This window comes from Maylandia zebra, linkage group LG7, assembly GCF_041146795.1.
Source record: "Maylandia zebra isolate NMK-2024a linkage group LG7, Mzebra_GT3a, whole genome shotgun sequence".
Taxonomy (NCBI): Eukaryota; Metazoa; Chordata; class Actinopteri; order Cichliformes; family Cichlidae; genus Maylandia; species Maylandia zebra.
In genome coordinates, this window is record NC_135173.1 from 28,539,640 (window position 1) to 28,557,131 (window position 17,492).

At 37.7% G+C, this 17,492-nt stretch overlaps 1 protein-coding gene across 3 annotated transcripts; it reads right to left on the bottom strand.

Moving 5' to 3' along the window:
- Nucleotides 1–10,425: 10,425 nt before the first annotated feature.
- On the bottom strand, nucleotides 10,426–17,228 carry cstpp1 (centriolar satellite-associated tubulin polyglutamylase complex regulator 1). Of its 3 annotated transcripts, none has more exons than XM_004556202.3 (10): nucleotides 17,005–17,228; nucleotides 16,826–16,928; nucleotides 15,270–15,400; nucleotides 14,188–14,272; nucleotides 13,910–13,995; nucleotides 13,242–13,286; nucleotides 13,079–13,172; nucleotides 12,349–12,458; nucleotides 12,124–12,187; nucleotides 10,426–11,369 (listed from the first exon to the last, which is right to left on the bottom strand). In XM_004556202.3, the coding sequence occupies exons 1-10, from the start codon at nucleotides 17,045–17,047 to the stop codon at nucleotides 11,201–11,203; spliced, it is 930 nt and encodes a 309-aa protein (XP_004556259.1). In that variant the 5' UTR covers nucleotides 17,048–17,228; the 3' UTR covers nucleotides 10,426–11,200. The 3 variants fall into 3 exon arrangements, with proteins under 3 accessions (XP_004556259.1, XP_004556258.1, XP_004556257.1); XM_004556201.4 differs by having other exon boundaries at nucleotides 13,079–13,286; nucleotides 17,005–17,070; nucleotides 17,137–17,223; XM_004556200.3 differs by having other exon boundaries at nucleotides 13,079–13,286.
- Between the last annotated feature and the right edge of the window lie 264 nt (nucleotides 17,229–17,492).

Here is a 17,492-nt window from a genome sequence, read left to right on the forward strand (position 1 = left end):
CAGTCAGCTGTTAAAACAGTTTCTCACAAGGTGTGATCAGCACTATTTTATGTAATAATATTCTCTTTTCCCAAGCATATCCAAACTGGGTTTTTTTTGTCACACCACAAACATAACTATGTTTTTTACCAAAACACGATTGAAAATCTTAACGTCCATCAGCATGTCCATAGGAAAATTTTTTTTTAAATCTCCACTAGTGCTGTCAGCGTTAATCTCATTAAAATGACGTTAATGCCATAACCGCATTAACGCGGCAAATCTCCGTTAGCGAGTAAGCGCGGGTCGCCCCGTGCGTGGGGCTGCACGGCATCAACGCATTAGCACGGTTAGTTCGTTAACGCATTAGCGCTGTGCAACCCCACACACAAGGCGATCCGCGCTTACTGGCTAACGGCAATTTGCCACATTAGTGCGGTTATGGTGTTAACGTCATTCTAACGAGGTTAACGCTGACAGCACTAATCTCCAAATTACGCTCCGCCTCACTAACGTTTGGGCTTCACTTTTCTCCAGTTCAGTTCAGTTCATTTTTATTTCAAACATATACATTCACCAACATTTCATAAAATCTTTCCATGCAGTTGTTTGAAAAGGCAGAAGTATATACTTATTTAGCCCGACCCCCTCAGGTTTACATCCTCATCATCTAAATTTGAACAACAAAAACGTATACAACGCCTTCAACTTAGAACGTAACATCACAAAAAAATATTTTCTCATGTTCAACTAAAACTATATTTAGATTTGTTAATTTGCAGAAAAAAATAAACGTCACTTTGACTGCTGTCTTGGGTTAATTGCATTTTCTTCATTCTTATACTTATTTAAAATTTCTTTTTTGAGTTTTATTTTAAACTGGTTTATATCACATTCTTCACTTCTAATATTTGTCCATCACACACATCGACACATTTTTCCTGCAGTTCATGGGATTCCCAATCGTGCTTTGGTAAGAAACGTAGTTGTGCTTGTGGTGTGATTCGCATGTAGTAATCTGTTATGCTGTAAACTGTCTGGATGTGCTTGGAAAAAAGAGAGACTCTTTTATTGCATAAAATAGTGCCGATCGCATCAGCTGATTGCGCGATTCTGTACAGCCAGAGGAGGAAAAATCTGAGTTTCTTACTCCAGCTTGTCCGTCCAGTGAATCATCTGTCGCCTGACTCAAAAACAGACTCTCCTCCACACTGTCCTCATTCAAAAAGTGCTTTGCAAACCCGAACATTACGCCTTACAGTTCTATTTTCCTGTTTTAGTGTAGCTAGCCAAACATCGAAGAGCCAGGTACTACTAAAGAGACAGACAGTGAAAGTGGACAGTATATGCTTATATAGCAGAAAAGTGATCCCCTCAAACTGATTTTTAGCTTTAGTGCTTTTAGTGCATTTATTATCCCCTCAGTTATTGGTTGTGTTACTAGTTAGTTAACATAAACTAATGTAATGTCTATTGACTCCAACCAACCGATGATGTCTTGTTCTGTAATGGCACAAATAGCACTAAAAATGTTCTTTAAATGTTAACGTTGAGCACTATTTCTTCAATAAATAACTGCAGATACACAGACAGAGTTACATCTATGTTTTTTGAGTTCTGGGCTCGATGGTGTAAATTAGCCTTTATACATGTAGTGTTTCATGTCCACTTTAAACTAAAATGCACTTTTAGTACTTTGTAGACAGTGTTGGTCAAGTTACTTGAAAAAAGTAATCAGTAACTAATTACTGATTACTTCCCCAAAAAAGTAATCCCGTTACTTTACTGATTACTTATTTTCAAAAGTAATTAATTACTTAGTTACTTAGTTACTTTTTAAAAACACGATTTACAACCTGAATAGGTGATAAAGCGATAGATCTTCAGCCCAATTCTACTTTTTCTACATAATCCATCATACAAAATGTAATCAAATGGAAAAGTCTTTTTTTAAAACTTGTTTTATTAGTTTTAAGCTTTTAACTTTATGCATCAAGCAAAAATTTAATTATATGCAACATTCTCTGACTTGAAGAAATTTGTTTAACATTTAAACCTATTTTCTGCACATTCCAGCACATAAAATAAAATATTTTTTGTGTTTACACTCAGTCTTTCAAATAGATGCAAGTAAAACACAGCAGAACATAAATAAAATCAAAGACTAGCGGTCCTTTTGCTCTATTTTCACCTGTAAAGCAGGAGTGGGGTAGGCGGAGGTTTACCCTGGTGCAGGTGTGCCGCAGCGGTCAGTTGAAGAATCCGCGAGTTTCTCTGTGAATTTCCCATTATGTCGTTGCGCACTAGGAGCTTGTTTAGGGGGGGGGTTTCGGTGTAAAAATAAGTTTTCTTCCCACGCACAACGGACACTAATGTTTTTGTCACTTTTTATGGAATCAAACTCAAAGTAAGGTCAGTGCTTCCACGCTTTAAACGCTGCACGCTCATACTCTCTCCCGCACTCGATATATTATCCATTGTTGATCTGCACACAGCTGTTGCCACGAACGTCGCACTCGCTTACGTCACTGTTGTGAGACACTCTCGCAAAAAAAATCACGGTTTTAGTAACGCAGTAACGCAGCGTTCCTACGGGAAAGTAGCGGTAATCTAATTACCGTTTTTGCAATAGTAATCCCTTACTTTACTCGTTACTTGAAAAAAGTAATCAGATTACAGTAACACCCATCTCTGTTGGTAGATAACTCCTTATTGGCAAGCACAGCAGTAAGATGTTTCTTGTAGTTGGTCACCATTTTTTCACACATCTCAGCAGGGATTTTGCGCCCACTCGTCTTTACAGAAATTCTCCAAATCCTTTAATTTTCTTGGCTGCCTGTTGGCAACTTCAAGCTTCAGTGCTGATTCTCTCTACAGATCTGATTTATAGGATAGAGGTCTACAGACTGGCCACTCCATGATCATAATGTTCTCCTTTTTTAGCTGCTCTGTTGTTTACTTGTTTGTATTTAGATAATTTTCATGCTTTAAGACCCGTGTACAACCGCTCTTCAGTGTTCTAACTCAGGGAAGAAGGTTCTCATCCAAGATCTTACAGTACAGCTCTGTCCACTGGCCCACTCAATGTGAAATTGTTTTGGTGGGCATGATTAATGTATAAACAATGCAGGTTGAGACCAGGAGTATCTCCAGTGTACTGAATGATTGATTTATTGTGGTTTGTGTGCCATGTGGGCACTCAGAAATCTGTGGGACCCAGAATTCTTACTGGGTTGTAGGGGATCAAATATTTTTTTCGCTCAGGGACATGCAAATCAATTTAGGACAGTTTTTTTTCCTGGATTTTTGGTTGACATCATGTTGCTCTCCATTTGAATGAAACTGACATAGAAATTCAAAACTGTTCTTTTCTTTGTAAGTGAGAAAATGTACATGTTCAGTAGGGATTCAATTAAATATTTGTATGCCACTGAACACTTAGACCACACTTTGAGCTCCAGGAACATAGTCATTCATTTTTAAACAAACTGAATAGTTAGTAAAACAAGAAACTAGTGCATGAATGCTCTTTCTCATTATTAACATTTGATGTAACTGAGTGATACAGGCACTTGAGTTCAAATGATAACGCTTTATTTTACAAGTTTTATATTTTCCAGCTAACGTGGTAAAAACAAAAGACTATAAATTACAAGGATATTTTTTAAACCCCTCATAAAGCCCCTTTTAAACACTTTCTACTTTCCCCCATTCTTTCTTATTTTCTCTGTAGTCATTCACAACTTAAAGTAGGATTTAAAAAATAGCTGATCTATTCTACCTGCTGCAGTGATGTGCAATGATGATCATCTCAGTGACGTAACTACATTCTTCTGATCAAACGAAATTCTTTTGACAATCTTTGATTCAAGTTTATTTTAAAGGTTCCCCCTGCAGTTTCCAAGACAGTATTTTAAAGGACAATAAAAACAAAAAACATTTCTAAAACTCTAAACTGTGTATTTTCTGAACCCCAGACATGACAGTCTACTGTTGATGATCTTTGGAGTTCTTGTAAAGATGTCTCATTCGTCTTTTTTGCTGCTTTCCTTTTTCTTCCAAATGTGGCTCAACTTCAACTCTTCATGCAGCTTTCTTTGACTGCGCACTGATGTACTTGATGCAGACTAATGGGAAGGACCGCATTATTTTAAGCTGAGACATTTTCTGTATTGCTTAAAGCATACATACTCAACCCTTGCTAACAGTTGGAGCTTTAAGTTATCAAAAAGGAGGTAGAAAGTGGCACATGTGGTTTCACAAATGAAAGCCACATGTGCTGGTCACGCTAGGTGGTTGGGTGGTGTGGACACCCAAGTTTATGAATGTGATAACTTGAGCACAAGGTGACGTAGGATTTTGAAATTCATGCCATAGGAGCACGTACTAAAAATCCCAGATGAGTTAGAATCTCAGTGAATCTTCAGTCAGAAGTAAAGTTTTCTGAAAATCCTGTGAATGCAACAACTTAAGAACAAGGGTGATGGAGGATTTTCACAAACCACTAAATATCTTGGACAAGAATGAATCTCAGTGACCTTGACCTCAAGGTGAAGGCCAGAGGTCAACTTTTCTGAAAATCTTTCTGATAATCTTTCAATAATGCAAGAAGGAATTCACCCAGGATTTTGAAATTGATACGATAGGTGCATCTTCTAAAACTCTCGGGCGAATTTGAATCTTGGTGACCTAGACCTTAAGGTCAGAAGTCATTTTTTCTGAAAATTCAAACTTATGCAATAGGGGGCTCTACTAGGAGGCTGAGGTGGGAGCAGTGGCAGCTGCCAGCATTTTCTGTTCTAGGTGATGTTTCACTTTCTTACTGAGGTAAATCACCATGATACTCGCTGACCTTATATCACTTTTGCAATGGTGACTAAGCCTATTTATAAATTATGTTTTAATACTAATCCTTACTCTCTGACCCCTAAACTATGTTTATGTTTTGTAAGTGCGAGTTTTTAAGCTGTAGTTCATCGTTAATTGTTAATCTTGTGGTTTTGCACACAGAACAAAAAACAAAGTAAATGACATTTTGTTGCAGATTAAAATTACATGCAGCAATATTTAATATTTTTTCCAAATCACCAAACACGAACATGCCTGTGGCAATGTGACTCGCAGTTTTGATTCTTCGAGCTGTAGACCCTGTTTAAGGATTTGAGAGAAAACATTAAATCTAAAACCAGAATTCAAAGGTAGTCTACTTACAAATTTCATATGAGGTCAGCAAGTACAGTGTAGGTGTCCTGTTTTAGGATCAGATATCAATGCCAGTAAAACAATAAAATTCTTTGTTACAGTGAGAAAAAAAATCAAGGAATAAGTTTTCATCTAAAAGTTATTTTTTATTACCGATGCTCATTAAGGAAACAATGACAGTTTGTGCTAGTACAAATCTTCCTCTTTTTAATGCACAGAGGTCCGAGTGACCTTGCAGGCATGGTAATGCTATGTTCTGTAGAGCTGATTGGTCAGTAGGCAGTGATTTTATACCTCTCGATCACCAATCAGGATTTTAACCTACAGGTTAGATTCACAGCATAAGTTACCGTGGCGATTTACCCCAGTAAGAAATGCACCGCCTTCATGGTGCAAAACACCCAGGGTGAAACCTGAAGTTCCCTGGATACGCTGAAATCCTGCTTCCTAGTTTAGGCCTCTGGTCATATAAAATGTAGACAGCTGTTCTGCTACCCAGATGTGGCAAAAATCTACTTACTGCAGTTATAAGTTCAGGAATTTGAATCTTTGGTCTTCTATTAAATGTATATGGAATAAAACGATTTGAGCAGATTAAGCCAGTGGAAATAAAGGTGGAAAAGTTTTACACTATATCAGAGCAACAGTGCCTTTTTTTCTATTTTATTTTCTGGTGTAATGATGATGGCTTTCCTCTTTGTCACAGAATCGAAATAGAAACAACAGCCAGTTACAGACAAGCAGTCTTGTAGCTGTACAGGACTTTAGAAGAGGGACGGAGAGGGTGGAGCTCTTATTAAGGAAGGCATATAACTGTGTGGACGATCCCCGACCAAAAACAGATATTAAAAGCAAAAATTCTGGGGACTGAAAATAGGCATCTTTCTGCTATTATAGGTGGTGTGTTTTGCCCAAATATTAGGAAAAGACAATCAGTGCTTCATCTTGGACTCCTCATGCTGTCACTCTTCTTGTATGGGCACTTCTGCAACTTGTCCGTGAGATTCACTAGTAGGAGCATTGCAGCTGCTGTCCTAACACAGTAATCTCAGTGATCTTTATGGTCCTCTTTGCATAAAACCTGAATTTTTCAGGACAACCAAAACAAAGTGGCCTGCATCAAACACACTGTGTCACACCATTCTTGGCTTACATGTTTGTTTCAAGAATTACATTTGCATTACACACAATATATAAGACAGCAAACTTTGTTTGTTGGTTAAGTCAAATATGTACGACTGTGGCTGTCATCTTAGCTGCATCATGGTGAGAGGCTGTACCAGAAAGTGCCCTATGTATTCCACTTCTGTGATTCTAACGCCATGGAGATCAAGTGCACATAACTCAATATAGATATATCCTGTATAGATGTTTGTATAGAAGTTATTATTGTATGCTGCTGGTTTGACAAAAATCTGGGTGTGACACTGCATAATATCAGTGTTGTAAAACAAAGTCAAGATGATGCTGGTGGTGGTTCTTGTCAATAAATCATGTTTACAACTTAATTTCAAAGCAAGACATGTTTTTTTCATAAAATATGAAATGTGTTCAATTCCTAGAAATATTTATTGCACGGAGTTTGTGTGCTACGTTCAGACCTGATACTTTTGATATGTATGTTGCAAGAATACAGTTGAATTATTCAGTTATGACATACACTTTTTTTCTGGTTTCCCAGATAGAAAGATAACATTGAATGATGTTTAGTTTTCATCTGAATCATCATTGTGGTCCAGATTGAAATCTCAGTGCTAAATAAATGTTGAATCAGTGTTAAAATACCGATCAAACTGACAGTGCAAAAGTAATGACACTGAAATAACACAGATTCAAAGTTGTCCTGTTATAATTGATTAATGATCTATTTACAGTTGACCAGGTGACAACAATGATGCTCAAATGTCATGGAATTATAGTTGACCAGAAAATTAAAGCTATTATCAGATGGACTGTTCCATCGCACCCCTCTCAACGTGGTACATCCCATCTCGCCACCATTGAAACATCATGGATTTATGGTTGACCGGGAGACATTACTACACCCCAGATATATCCTCTGTAATACATCAGGTAAGCATTCACTTATTTTCTTCTGTTTGAATTGCACCAAATATATTTTTAACCAACTATATTTCATATATGTTGTCGAACACTCAGCACAGTGATACATATTGTAGATGTGTAATTTAGGCATATTATGTTAGCTAGGGTGAGTTAGAGAAAGGCAGAACTATATATTAAGTAGAAAAACTTAAATCTGAACAAAGTATGCTCTTTCCTTATTTTTTCATATTAGTTTTTTATTTTGTTTTCGTTTTTCGGATAGTTCTGAGTTCTCCTTTACCTACAGGCAGTTGACAGTTAGGACCCAGACCAGGTGGAGGCAGGACATCATTCAGTGTGTTTGATGAATTCACCAGAAATTATTAAATTATTAAACTATTAAATGACAGCTGGGATAGCCCCACCCCGCAACCCTGAAAAGGATAAGCGGGAGCGGCTGGATGGATGGTGAAGTTGTCTGTTGTTTATATGTTAGAGCCTAGTGTTTAATAGTAGAGTTAAAAATGTTTTCATCAACATCCTTATATCAATTAAAACGACATTAGACAAGAAAATTACATTATTTTGAAATATTGTAAGTAATTTGTTTTGTTTAACATCACTTGAAATGCCACTTATGTCCACTTGATCTTTAGTAGTGGCGTCCACATTGCTTCAATATTAACTGAAGGTGCAAAAAAGATCGTATTCGTATTGTATCTTTATTTTGAACATGTTCAATTAATACAACAACAACAACAGAGAAAAAAAGAGACAAATAAAGCAAAACAAAAGGGAAAAAAAGGAATAGTAATTATAAATAACTTACATGTTCAAAAAGGAGTAGGACGCAGCATAAGCTTATTTAATCCCACCCCCTTTCCACTATTTAGTAACTAATAGTCAACCATTTTATCTTCCTATTCATCAAAATTTCTGGGCCATGTGCAATTCCTGAGCTGGGGCTAACACCTCATAGGAATCAGGCCTTGCTTAGGCACTTATGATGAACTGATATACTGTTTCTAAGATAATTTGGTTGCAGTGGTACCAGTTATTTCCTTGGGGAAACACTTAGTGCATGTAATAAGTGTCCCCGTGTGATCGTATTTATTTGTTTGTTTGTTTGTTTGTTTGTTTGTTTGTTTGTTTGTTTGTTTGTTTGTTTGTTTGTTTGTTTGTTTGTTTGTTTGTTTGTTTGTTTGTTTGTTTGTCAAAGAAACGCCCCTGTAAGTTTCCTGCTGGTGAGAGCTACCAGCCACAGTTTGCTTTTTACAGTTCTGTAACAGCTTCATGGGTGGGACACATTGTCCAAGAGTGATACTATCTTCTGTCTCCTACCACCTGCACTGGCTTGAGGGGGCATCCTAGGACAGAACTGGCCTTCCTGATGAGCTTATCCAACTGCTTCCTCTCAGCTGTAGATAAGCTGCTGTTCCAACCAGTGACAGTAGAAAACAGACAACACCATTTTTGAGTGAGTTAAAAAAAAATAGGTCTTCAGGAGCGCCCCTACACTGCAGAAGATCCGAGTCTCCTCAGCAGATAAAGTCTGCTCTGACTGTTTCTGTAAATAGCATCAGTGCTGTGACTCCAGTCCAATTTATTGTTCAGGTGAACACCCAGGTACTTATGTAGTGATCAGAAATACACAATAAACGTTGAGGCCTTGAGCCAACTCAGCCAAATTATATCTGATTTATTTATTTAAAGGGTTTAAAACAAAATTAGACCATCTGACTCCTTAATTACAATAATTAGAATACATTGTTTACATCCCTGCATTTAATTGCAGTTTTTCCAGTTTCTGTAAAAAGCACTAATATACAGCACTTTTTGTACATTTTTATTAATTATCCTACTCTGTTACACAGAGGGGTTTTGAATCTGAGTATGCTATTTAAAGTGTAAATATGCCCTCTACAGTCTTATTTATTTTCTGTTTGTTTTTTATTTCATCTTTCTTCTTTGCATGCTCTATCTGCCGGTCACTTTGCTACCTGGATTTCCCCAGTGAGGGACAATAAAGGATATTTCTATTCTTTTTTTGATTGTTCTTCCAGAAGCACATTCATGAGGTCAGACACTGATGCTGGACAACAAGGCCTGGCTCACAGTCTCTGCTCTAATTCATCCCAAGGTGTTCTATCGAGTGCAGGCCAGTCAAGTTCTTCCACACCAAACTTGCTTGTCCATGCCCTTATGGACATTGCTTTCTACAGTGGTGCACAGTTAAGGTGGAATGGGACGTGGCCGTCATCAAACTATTCCCACAAAGTTGGGAGCATTTGTCCAAAATGTCTTGGTATGCTGTAGTAATAAGAGTTTCTTTCACTGGAGCTAAGTGGTCGTGCCCAGCTTGTCAATATGCAGAACCATCACCCCAACAGTCTTTCTGTTTAAAAGGTACAGTCTCTGATCCTATGAATATTACCAGTTAGGCAGTGCAGAGCTTGGATGGAGGTGATAGGTGATGGGAATCGTACCAACCAAACACACCTGTTGTAGCAGCTCTCCTCTCAGTGCCCTTGGAATATGACTAGGTTTAATTAAGAGGACTGGAGAGCAGTCCCAGAGGATCTGTTGTTTTTAAATTTGGAGTAACCTGTAAGAGCTATTTATAAGATGTAAACTAATAGTCAGATTTTGACCTTTCCTGTTTAGAATGGGAACATATAGACTTTTTGAATACAGGATGTCTTTGTAAAGAAATTTTGGAGTAAAGAAAAACCTAATTCAAATAATAAAAGCAAAACAATCAAATCACCTTAACTGTATTTATCTAATAAACCTACTCTGTACTAATTTTGATTTTATTTCTGATCTTTGAGGGGAGTAAGATTAAAGAGAGACTGAGCACGCCTTGGCCAAAAACACAATCTTTCATTCATGCTCATAATGACCCAACAAGAAAGCAGTATCCCCTGGAAATTCAACTCCTCTGGAACGCTTTTACCTTCTCCACAGATGTAATGAGAGGTACACCAGGGCAGCTTGAAACTCTTCCAATTCCGGCCTTTTCAACAAAAACTCCTGAAGAACAACCCCTGGACTGTACAGCAGTAGAGATGTGTTCTCTGAAGTGACGCTTCTCCATCTGCCAATCCCGTGCAATTCATGGTTCAGGGGTGGCTGTAGCTCAGGAGGTTGGTGGTTTGATCACTGGCTGTTCCAATCAACATAGCAAATATCACAATATACACTTTCCCATTCAATTTTATTTATACACTGCAAGTTCACAGCAAAGTCAAGGTGCTTCATATACTAAGGTAAACAACCTACAGAATTAGAGAGAACCCCAACAACAGCACTTGGAGTAAGAGACCTCCAGCAAAAACAGGTTCAAGAAGTGGGAGTCATCTGCCTCGACAGGTTGGAGGGTGACGGGAAAGAGCAACAAGAAAAGTAAAAGTATGTCGTTTTGTATCTTTCAAAGTTGCAAGGCCTTGTTGCTTAACAAGCTCACAGAATTTTATTCTGTATACAGTTTTGTGTTTACAGTAAGTTTGTAGATGTATTTTTTTCCACATTGCTCTTGTGATAAACAGCCTCATACAAACATATACAGAAATGGAACGGTATTCATATAATGCTTTCTGCTTTTCTAGTCTTATTGACTAAAAAGCATGCTACAAGACAGGTTTGTATTATATATTTACTATTTTTGGATGCAGATGTGTGTGTATTGATGTTTGGAACTCATCTGGTTCCTTGTTTTTTGCATTCTGCACAGTTTGAGCCACAAACAGATTCATCTATAAATTATAGTGCAGTAGTGATTGGTGAGAGCTGAATTCTGTATGTTTTCTAATGCATGTTAGACACATCCTTTAATGCTTTCTTTAATATTATTTGCATTATTTACAATCGTAAAAGTTAGAAGGACGTCTTCTTCTTCAGTCCTGACACACTGTCGATTTTCAACAGGCGTTCCTTTAAGACGGCAGGCAACAGGTCACTAAGTTGTCAGAGATCAGTTTTCAGATGAATCTGTCTCTTCAGTGGAGCCGTCACTCTCCACCTCCATCCTCCTCCTGTGGTGGATGTTCCTCCTGGGTGATGCCTTCTTCTGCACTTCTTTTAGCCCCCCCACAGCACTACTGCTACTGTTACTGCTAGGACTCACTACGATTTGAGCAATCCTGGACAGCAAGAGAACAAAAGATTACAATTAGAAGAAGAAAAGAGCAAAATGGGAAAAAAGCAAAGTGAAAGTATGTAGAGATTGTACTGGAGCGCTATTACATTTGAACACGAGAGTAGCAGCAGAGTAACCGTTTTCATGCCAGTGAACAGAAGTCTAACAATATCAGAATCAGCAGCTTGGACATTAATTCGATTTTGACCTTTGAAACCCACAAATTTACATATAAAAGATAAACCAGGAACTTTGAGCAATCCTGGACAGCAAGAGAACATCACGGCTGTGATTTTTTCAAAAATTGATAAGTGTTAGTCATTATTGGCATAAATGTATAAAAAATTATAAATTATATTATTCAAGGGAGTTCATTTTTCTTGTTTTATAGCCTTGTGCTGCTGAGGGGTTTAATTTCAGATTACTTCGATGCTCTTTGCTATCAATCCAATCTACCTTACTACAATCTATACTAACTGTCTAGGGGTTGAAAAGCAGCTCTGAAAACTCTTGTAGCATCTGCTTCTAAAATGTAGAATTCAGTTCGCTTAATCCTTAATAAGAGTAAAACAGAAACAACACAGGTCAACTGAAAATAGTACAAATCTATTTTTTTCTGTTGTAAGCCTCCAGCAGATCTGAGGAATCCCTCACTTGTCATATAACACATTAACACCTGGTTACAGTTGCCTAATATATGGAGTAATGTTCCTGTTGTTGATATGTTTATTACTATGTGCATAGATGTGCAGTCTCACAGTTTGTCAAGTTCCTGGTCCATCTCTGGGTCAATGAGCAGCTCTGCCTTACTGGGTAACACTCCTGCAGAATCAGGGAAACGAAAAGGTTCAAAATTCAAACATTTGAAAGCAACACTAATGTAATACAAACCAAATGCACATTTTTTGACTGATGTAATGCTTATGCACTGTGTGTCAATAAGACCCAGTGTCTCATTGACACACAGTGGTGGTTGAACCCACCAATAGTTTGGTTGATGGCCTCTTGTTTAGCCAGACTCATAAGGAAGCTGTAGTAAGAAATTCTGTCAGTCTGGTTCAGGATTTCCCTCATACATGACCTGGGCGGATGACTGCACACACACACACACACACACACACACACACACACACACACACACACACACACACACACACACACACAAATAATGACAAATCAGTACTACAACTGGTACTGAAATTGTTGTGTGGTGAGGTGGGAATATTTTTGCAAATATTTAGTGTATACGCACAAAAACGCAGTGATTTATCAACATTTTTGCACCACAATTTTTTCGTACTTCACAAACAAATTTAGTGTACAGACAAAATACAGCCTTACTGTCTTAGTGAATTTAAACACGTGTCGTTAAAATTAATACTTTTTTTTTTTAATTCATCATTATTATTGCTTTTTGGTCATTATTTATTAGTTTATATATTTTTTTATTTACAGATTACAATTAAAATTTAAAAAATGAAGCACCTAAATACTGGCCTAGACACACTAGATGCAATGTGAAAATCCTAAGTTACTTCCTTAAGTCATCGCATTCACAAGATTTTAAGTGAATTCTGACATTGACCTTGAAGTCTAATGGTAGGAATTTGAAAATATTACATCAGCTACATCACCTTTGAGAGTTATCGCCTTCACAAGATGTCTACAGGAAACTAAAAGAATATAGTGGTGAGTGAGAACTGAAGTGTTTACCTATGTTTGGACCTGTCGCACAGGGCGTCTATACACTGAGCCAAAGTGGAAGGCTCCACCCCATCTTGTGGCCGCTCTTCTTTGTTGTTCTCCTCTGTAGACACAGATGGGATCTGCTCGATGGAGGTGGATGTGGGGACGATGACAGTGTTGGGACTCTTACCTGCTAGCAGATCTTGGTAGATTACCAGCACACAGTCCAGGAACTCTACGAACACAATGGATGAATTTAATGGACGTTTCCTTTAACTTAAAAACAAATCACATTATTAACATTATTACATACATTTTATTCATTTTGTATTTATTGTTATTACTATATTTTTATTAATATTGGTTTGTTTATTCCCTCGGGTGAAATAACTGAGAGAATGGGTTCGTAAAACCTATTTTCTCAGTTATTTTATCCTTTATTATCCAATTTAATCAAATCTTTACATTCTTATCTGTTACCCAAGTTAAATATTCTCTTTTTCTAGGATACTTATTTTTTCAGTTAGTGGTGAATTCTTTACCCCCCTCAGTTTATTACACAGTCGTTATGAATAATTCCTTTTATTTCGTTAACTCATATTACCATTCGGTTCCCTGGATTAACATTAATCTACTCCCTTTAGTAATTTTTTCAGTCTGTTTCCTAGATTTCCTATTTCATTAACTAGATTCTCTTCATTTAATAATCAGTGCACATGAATTATTACCATTTTCCCTTATTTTCTCTATATAGTCCTTTGGGTTTGTATTCTGTTCCTTCAGTTTATTGATCCTTTCCCTCCCTAAGTTCATTAATTTGCTCTCTTTAATTATTCTTTTCATCACTTGGTTTATTACCTTGGTAGTAAAACTGCAGCTGGAAAGCATAAAGAAAATCAGAGAAAGACATCAGACAATCGATGGTGTCGTCCATCACAGCAATTCTAGAGGAGGAGAGAACAGCAATCATTACCCAGAAACTTTCAGCCTGTTAAGATCTGTTGTGTTCAAAATGTGCTACATTGAAAATGTGCTCAAATGAATTACATAGGATTATATATTGTGCAAAGCACTCAGGTTTCATCTTGATGTGAAATAATCAAGATGAAACCTTGGGAAGTTACTCTTTTGCTGACCTGGCGGCACTCTGAACTAACACCACTGGAAAATCTGGACACAGTAACTGCAGCAGGGACCTGTATTCCAGCATGGAGAGCAAGTCTGCAACACAAGACACAAAACATTTGTTGGCTACAAATTACACAATGACTAACCACCAGTTTTAAATAGAAAACTCATGACAGCACAAAACTGTAACACATAAAACTGTCAGTGACAACTAAAACAATAATGTAACACTTATGACATAAACATAGTTTTATATCAATTTTTTTATTAATTACAAATACACTGACATCAAAAACTTTGTCTCTTTGATCTGCAAGGATTTGTAAATTCACTGATTTTGAAAAAGCATGTTGTTTGAGGTCACTGCAACCACATCAAGAAGAAACATACAGCATCACCCAGATTTAACTCCTCCTGTGTCTATTTAATGTCTATGTCTACATTTACCAGCTTCCTAAGTATACCATAATAAGCTTTAGATCTAGTCAATGTGTCCTGCTGGGATGTTTCAAGAGTACAGGGCTATTTGGTCCTTGTACAACTGTATTCACACTTATTTCTAGTGGGTAATGGAATCTCCCAAGGCTGTTTTGACTGATTTTGTCCATGATTTTTATGGACAGAGTTTTAAGGTCAACAGGTCCAACCAAAGGTTGTAGTGTGTCAAGGTTGGTAGCTTCATAATCTCATGTCCACTTTTTACAAGTGATGCTCACTCAGTTGTCTTCATTAAGGCTCAGGTGGTAGAGCAGATCATCTAATAACCGGAAGGTTGGTGGTTCAAGCCCAGTCTGCCCTAGTCTGCATGCAAGATGTTAGTCCAATGTTGTTCTCTGGTGTGAATGCATGTGAATGTTAGACAAAAAGAACTTAGAAACAGCAACTTAGAAACAGTATCTCAGGAGAGTGACAGATGGGTAGGTCTGTCATCAGCAGTAGCACTGTACCTCACAGCAATAACATCTTGAGAGTGAATCCAGGCTGGGATATTTCTGTCTGTAGTTTCCATGTTCTTTACTATGACTACATGGTTCTCCCCAGAGGTACTCCAGCTTCATTTCACAGTCCAAAGACATTATTGTGTTCTCACCTCCACTTTTGCCGATCTGTCTGTAGCATTTCCAGAATACTCGAATGAAGGATGCTCTGTTATGTGGAGTGGCCTGGATGTAGTTAAACTCTCTGAAGAGGACGTGGTTACTGTTCTTTACACTGCTGAAACTACAGAAACATTACAAACCCAGATATATTATATATTTCTCTCACACACACACATACACACAAATTTACTCAATTGCTCTCTGCGATTAATGAAGTCTCTCTGACTCTGATATGTCTTTATAAATAACTTTCTGTCAGGACATGGAAGGCAAGCAGTGCTTGCATTGTTAAAGCTCCCCGCCTGTCTATTAGCGTGTGCATCCATCCTTTACATTACTGCCACCTTGTGACCACACGGAGCTAGAATTGCTGCATCTCTCTCTGGTTTGAGGGCGTGTCCATCTCCCGTAACACTGACTTGAGCTGGGCAAGCTGAGAGGTCAGCAGCTTTTTTCTGGTTGTTTTGCGCATGTGCACTGTGGATAAACTGCTAGTCTTCAACGGTAAACTGATGGGAGACCAGTGTGCGAAACAAGCTGCTGCTGGCTCAGCTTTCACTGCTCTGACACCAGTAATGAACTGTGCTTTGTCTGGAAACACAGCCACCATTACCCTGTGAAATAGATTCAGTCAGATTCATCATAACAGATGAGTTTCTTCTTGGTAACCACCTTGGCCAACATGTGTAATGTAGTGATTATGGTGTGAGAAAAAGTTGTTATTAACTTCTTTTGTACTGTGACAATACTCAAGATGGGATAGTAGCTCTGACCATGTCTGCTCTTTTCAGATTTTCAGATTAGCATTTCCCGAATGTAGATTTTTTTCATTAATATGTTTAATTCCTCAATAGACATATGCACAAGCTTTTTAATTCAACTGTTTTTTTATTATTATTAATGTATTTTAATACACTTAAAAAAACCATGATGAAGGACTGTGAAACTGAGCTCTAAACAACAATTTCTTTTTCAGAGATTAGATTTTTCAGAGATATGTGATGCTCACACAACAGCCACACATATGATGACTATGATGAATATGATACTGTACATTAGGGCTGCAGCTATTGATGATTTCAGTAATTGAGTAATGTATTGATTATTCCATCTATTAATCAAGTAATGAGATAAGATAACTTATTCCACTCTCCATGTTCCAGATGCTTGATCCACAGATTCATCATTTTCACAGACTTTTCCTGTCTGTCTGTCACTGTGTAATGCAGGATTAAAGACCTGGGGAGGGGGGGTCTCCATCTCCAGCTCGTGCAAATGCATGTAGGTATCAGTATGATCTTCAGACAACAATGAAGTAGTATTGATACGTATAACCTATGCATTTGCACGAGCTGGAGATGATAATCCTTTTAAACCGTATGACACACTGGCAAACAGTGACAACCATTTCTTGAACATGACGATGTATCACCAAGTACACGGAGAGTAGAATTCGTAAACAAATCTAACTAGTTAACGTAAAAACCTGTTAACCTAAAGCACCGGAGCTGCAGTCTCACTGTTTCAACAACTGTGTGGAACCTACTATTCAGCGAAGTAGCGGATCACTCCGAACTGGTTGTATTCCTCTTTGTGTTCTAGCAGCTGGATCACAGCATCATTCAGGTAGAACAGCACATTGCTGTCCGCTGGAACACAGACACACACAGAGATTATAAAGTTAGCCTAGGAGCTAACTGACAAAGCTAACAACACACGACCTACCGAGATACTGATCAGCGGGAACCGTGGGGTTCAAACGGTTCATTCTGCTCTTCCTATAGAAACCCACTGAAACAAGACTTAATAAATACGCAGCTATAATCGGTGAACAGTGCAGCTATTTACTGTACGTACACTGTGTTCTTATTACTCTGAATTTTGTTAGCTAGCTGTCCTAACATGGTGAGCTGGTGGACTTCCATGGAAACCGCCGGATGTTGTGAGTTACATTAATCAGAGCCCCTCGAACATTACTACTGACAAAGATTCCGCTTTGAAAGTAAACGTTTTACAGAATTTAAGAGCTTTAAAAACTGAGAAAAAATTGGAACTTGTATTTTGAAATTCTCACGTGTACAGATTTTTTCAACACACTTGTGTTTTTAATTTACAGTTACAGAAAAATATTCACAAATGTGTAGAATGATATTTTCACAAATAGAATAGAATAGATCTTTATTGTCACTGTTACAAGAACAATGAAACACAGT

What these genes read in the sequence shown, in the direction of transcription:
- cstpp1 (XM_004556200.3), bottom strand. Translation starts at nt 17,047, where the DNA reads ATGAACCGTTTGAACCCCACGGTTCCCGCTGATCAGTATCTCG. An exon ending in ACAGATCGGCAAAAGTGGAG is followed by an intron (nt 14,273 to 15,269) that starts GTGAGAACACAA and finishes CTTGTGTTGCAG; the next exon opens with ACTTGCTCTCCATGCTGGAA. An exon ending in TGCGACAGGTCCAAACATAG is followed by an intron (nt 12,459 to 13,078) that starts GTAAACACTTCA and finishes GTGTGTGTGCAG; the next exon opens with TCATCCGCCCAGGTCATGTA.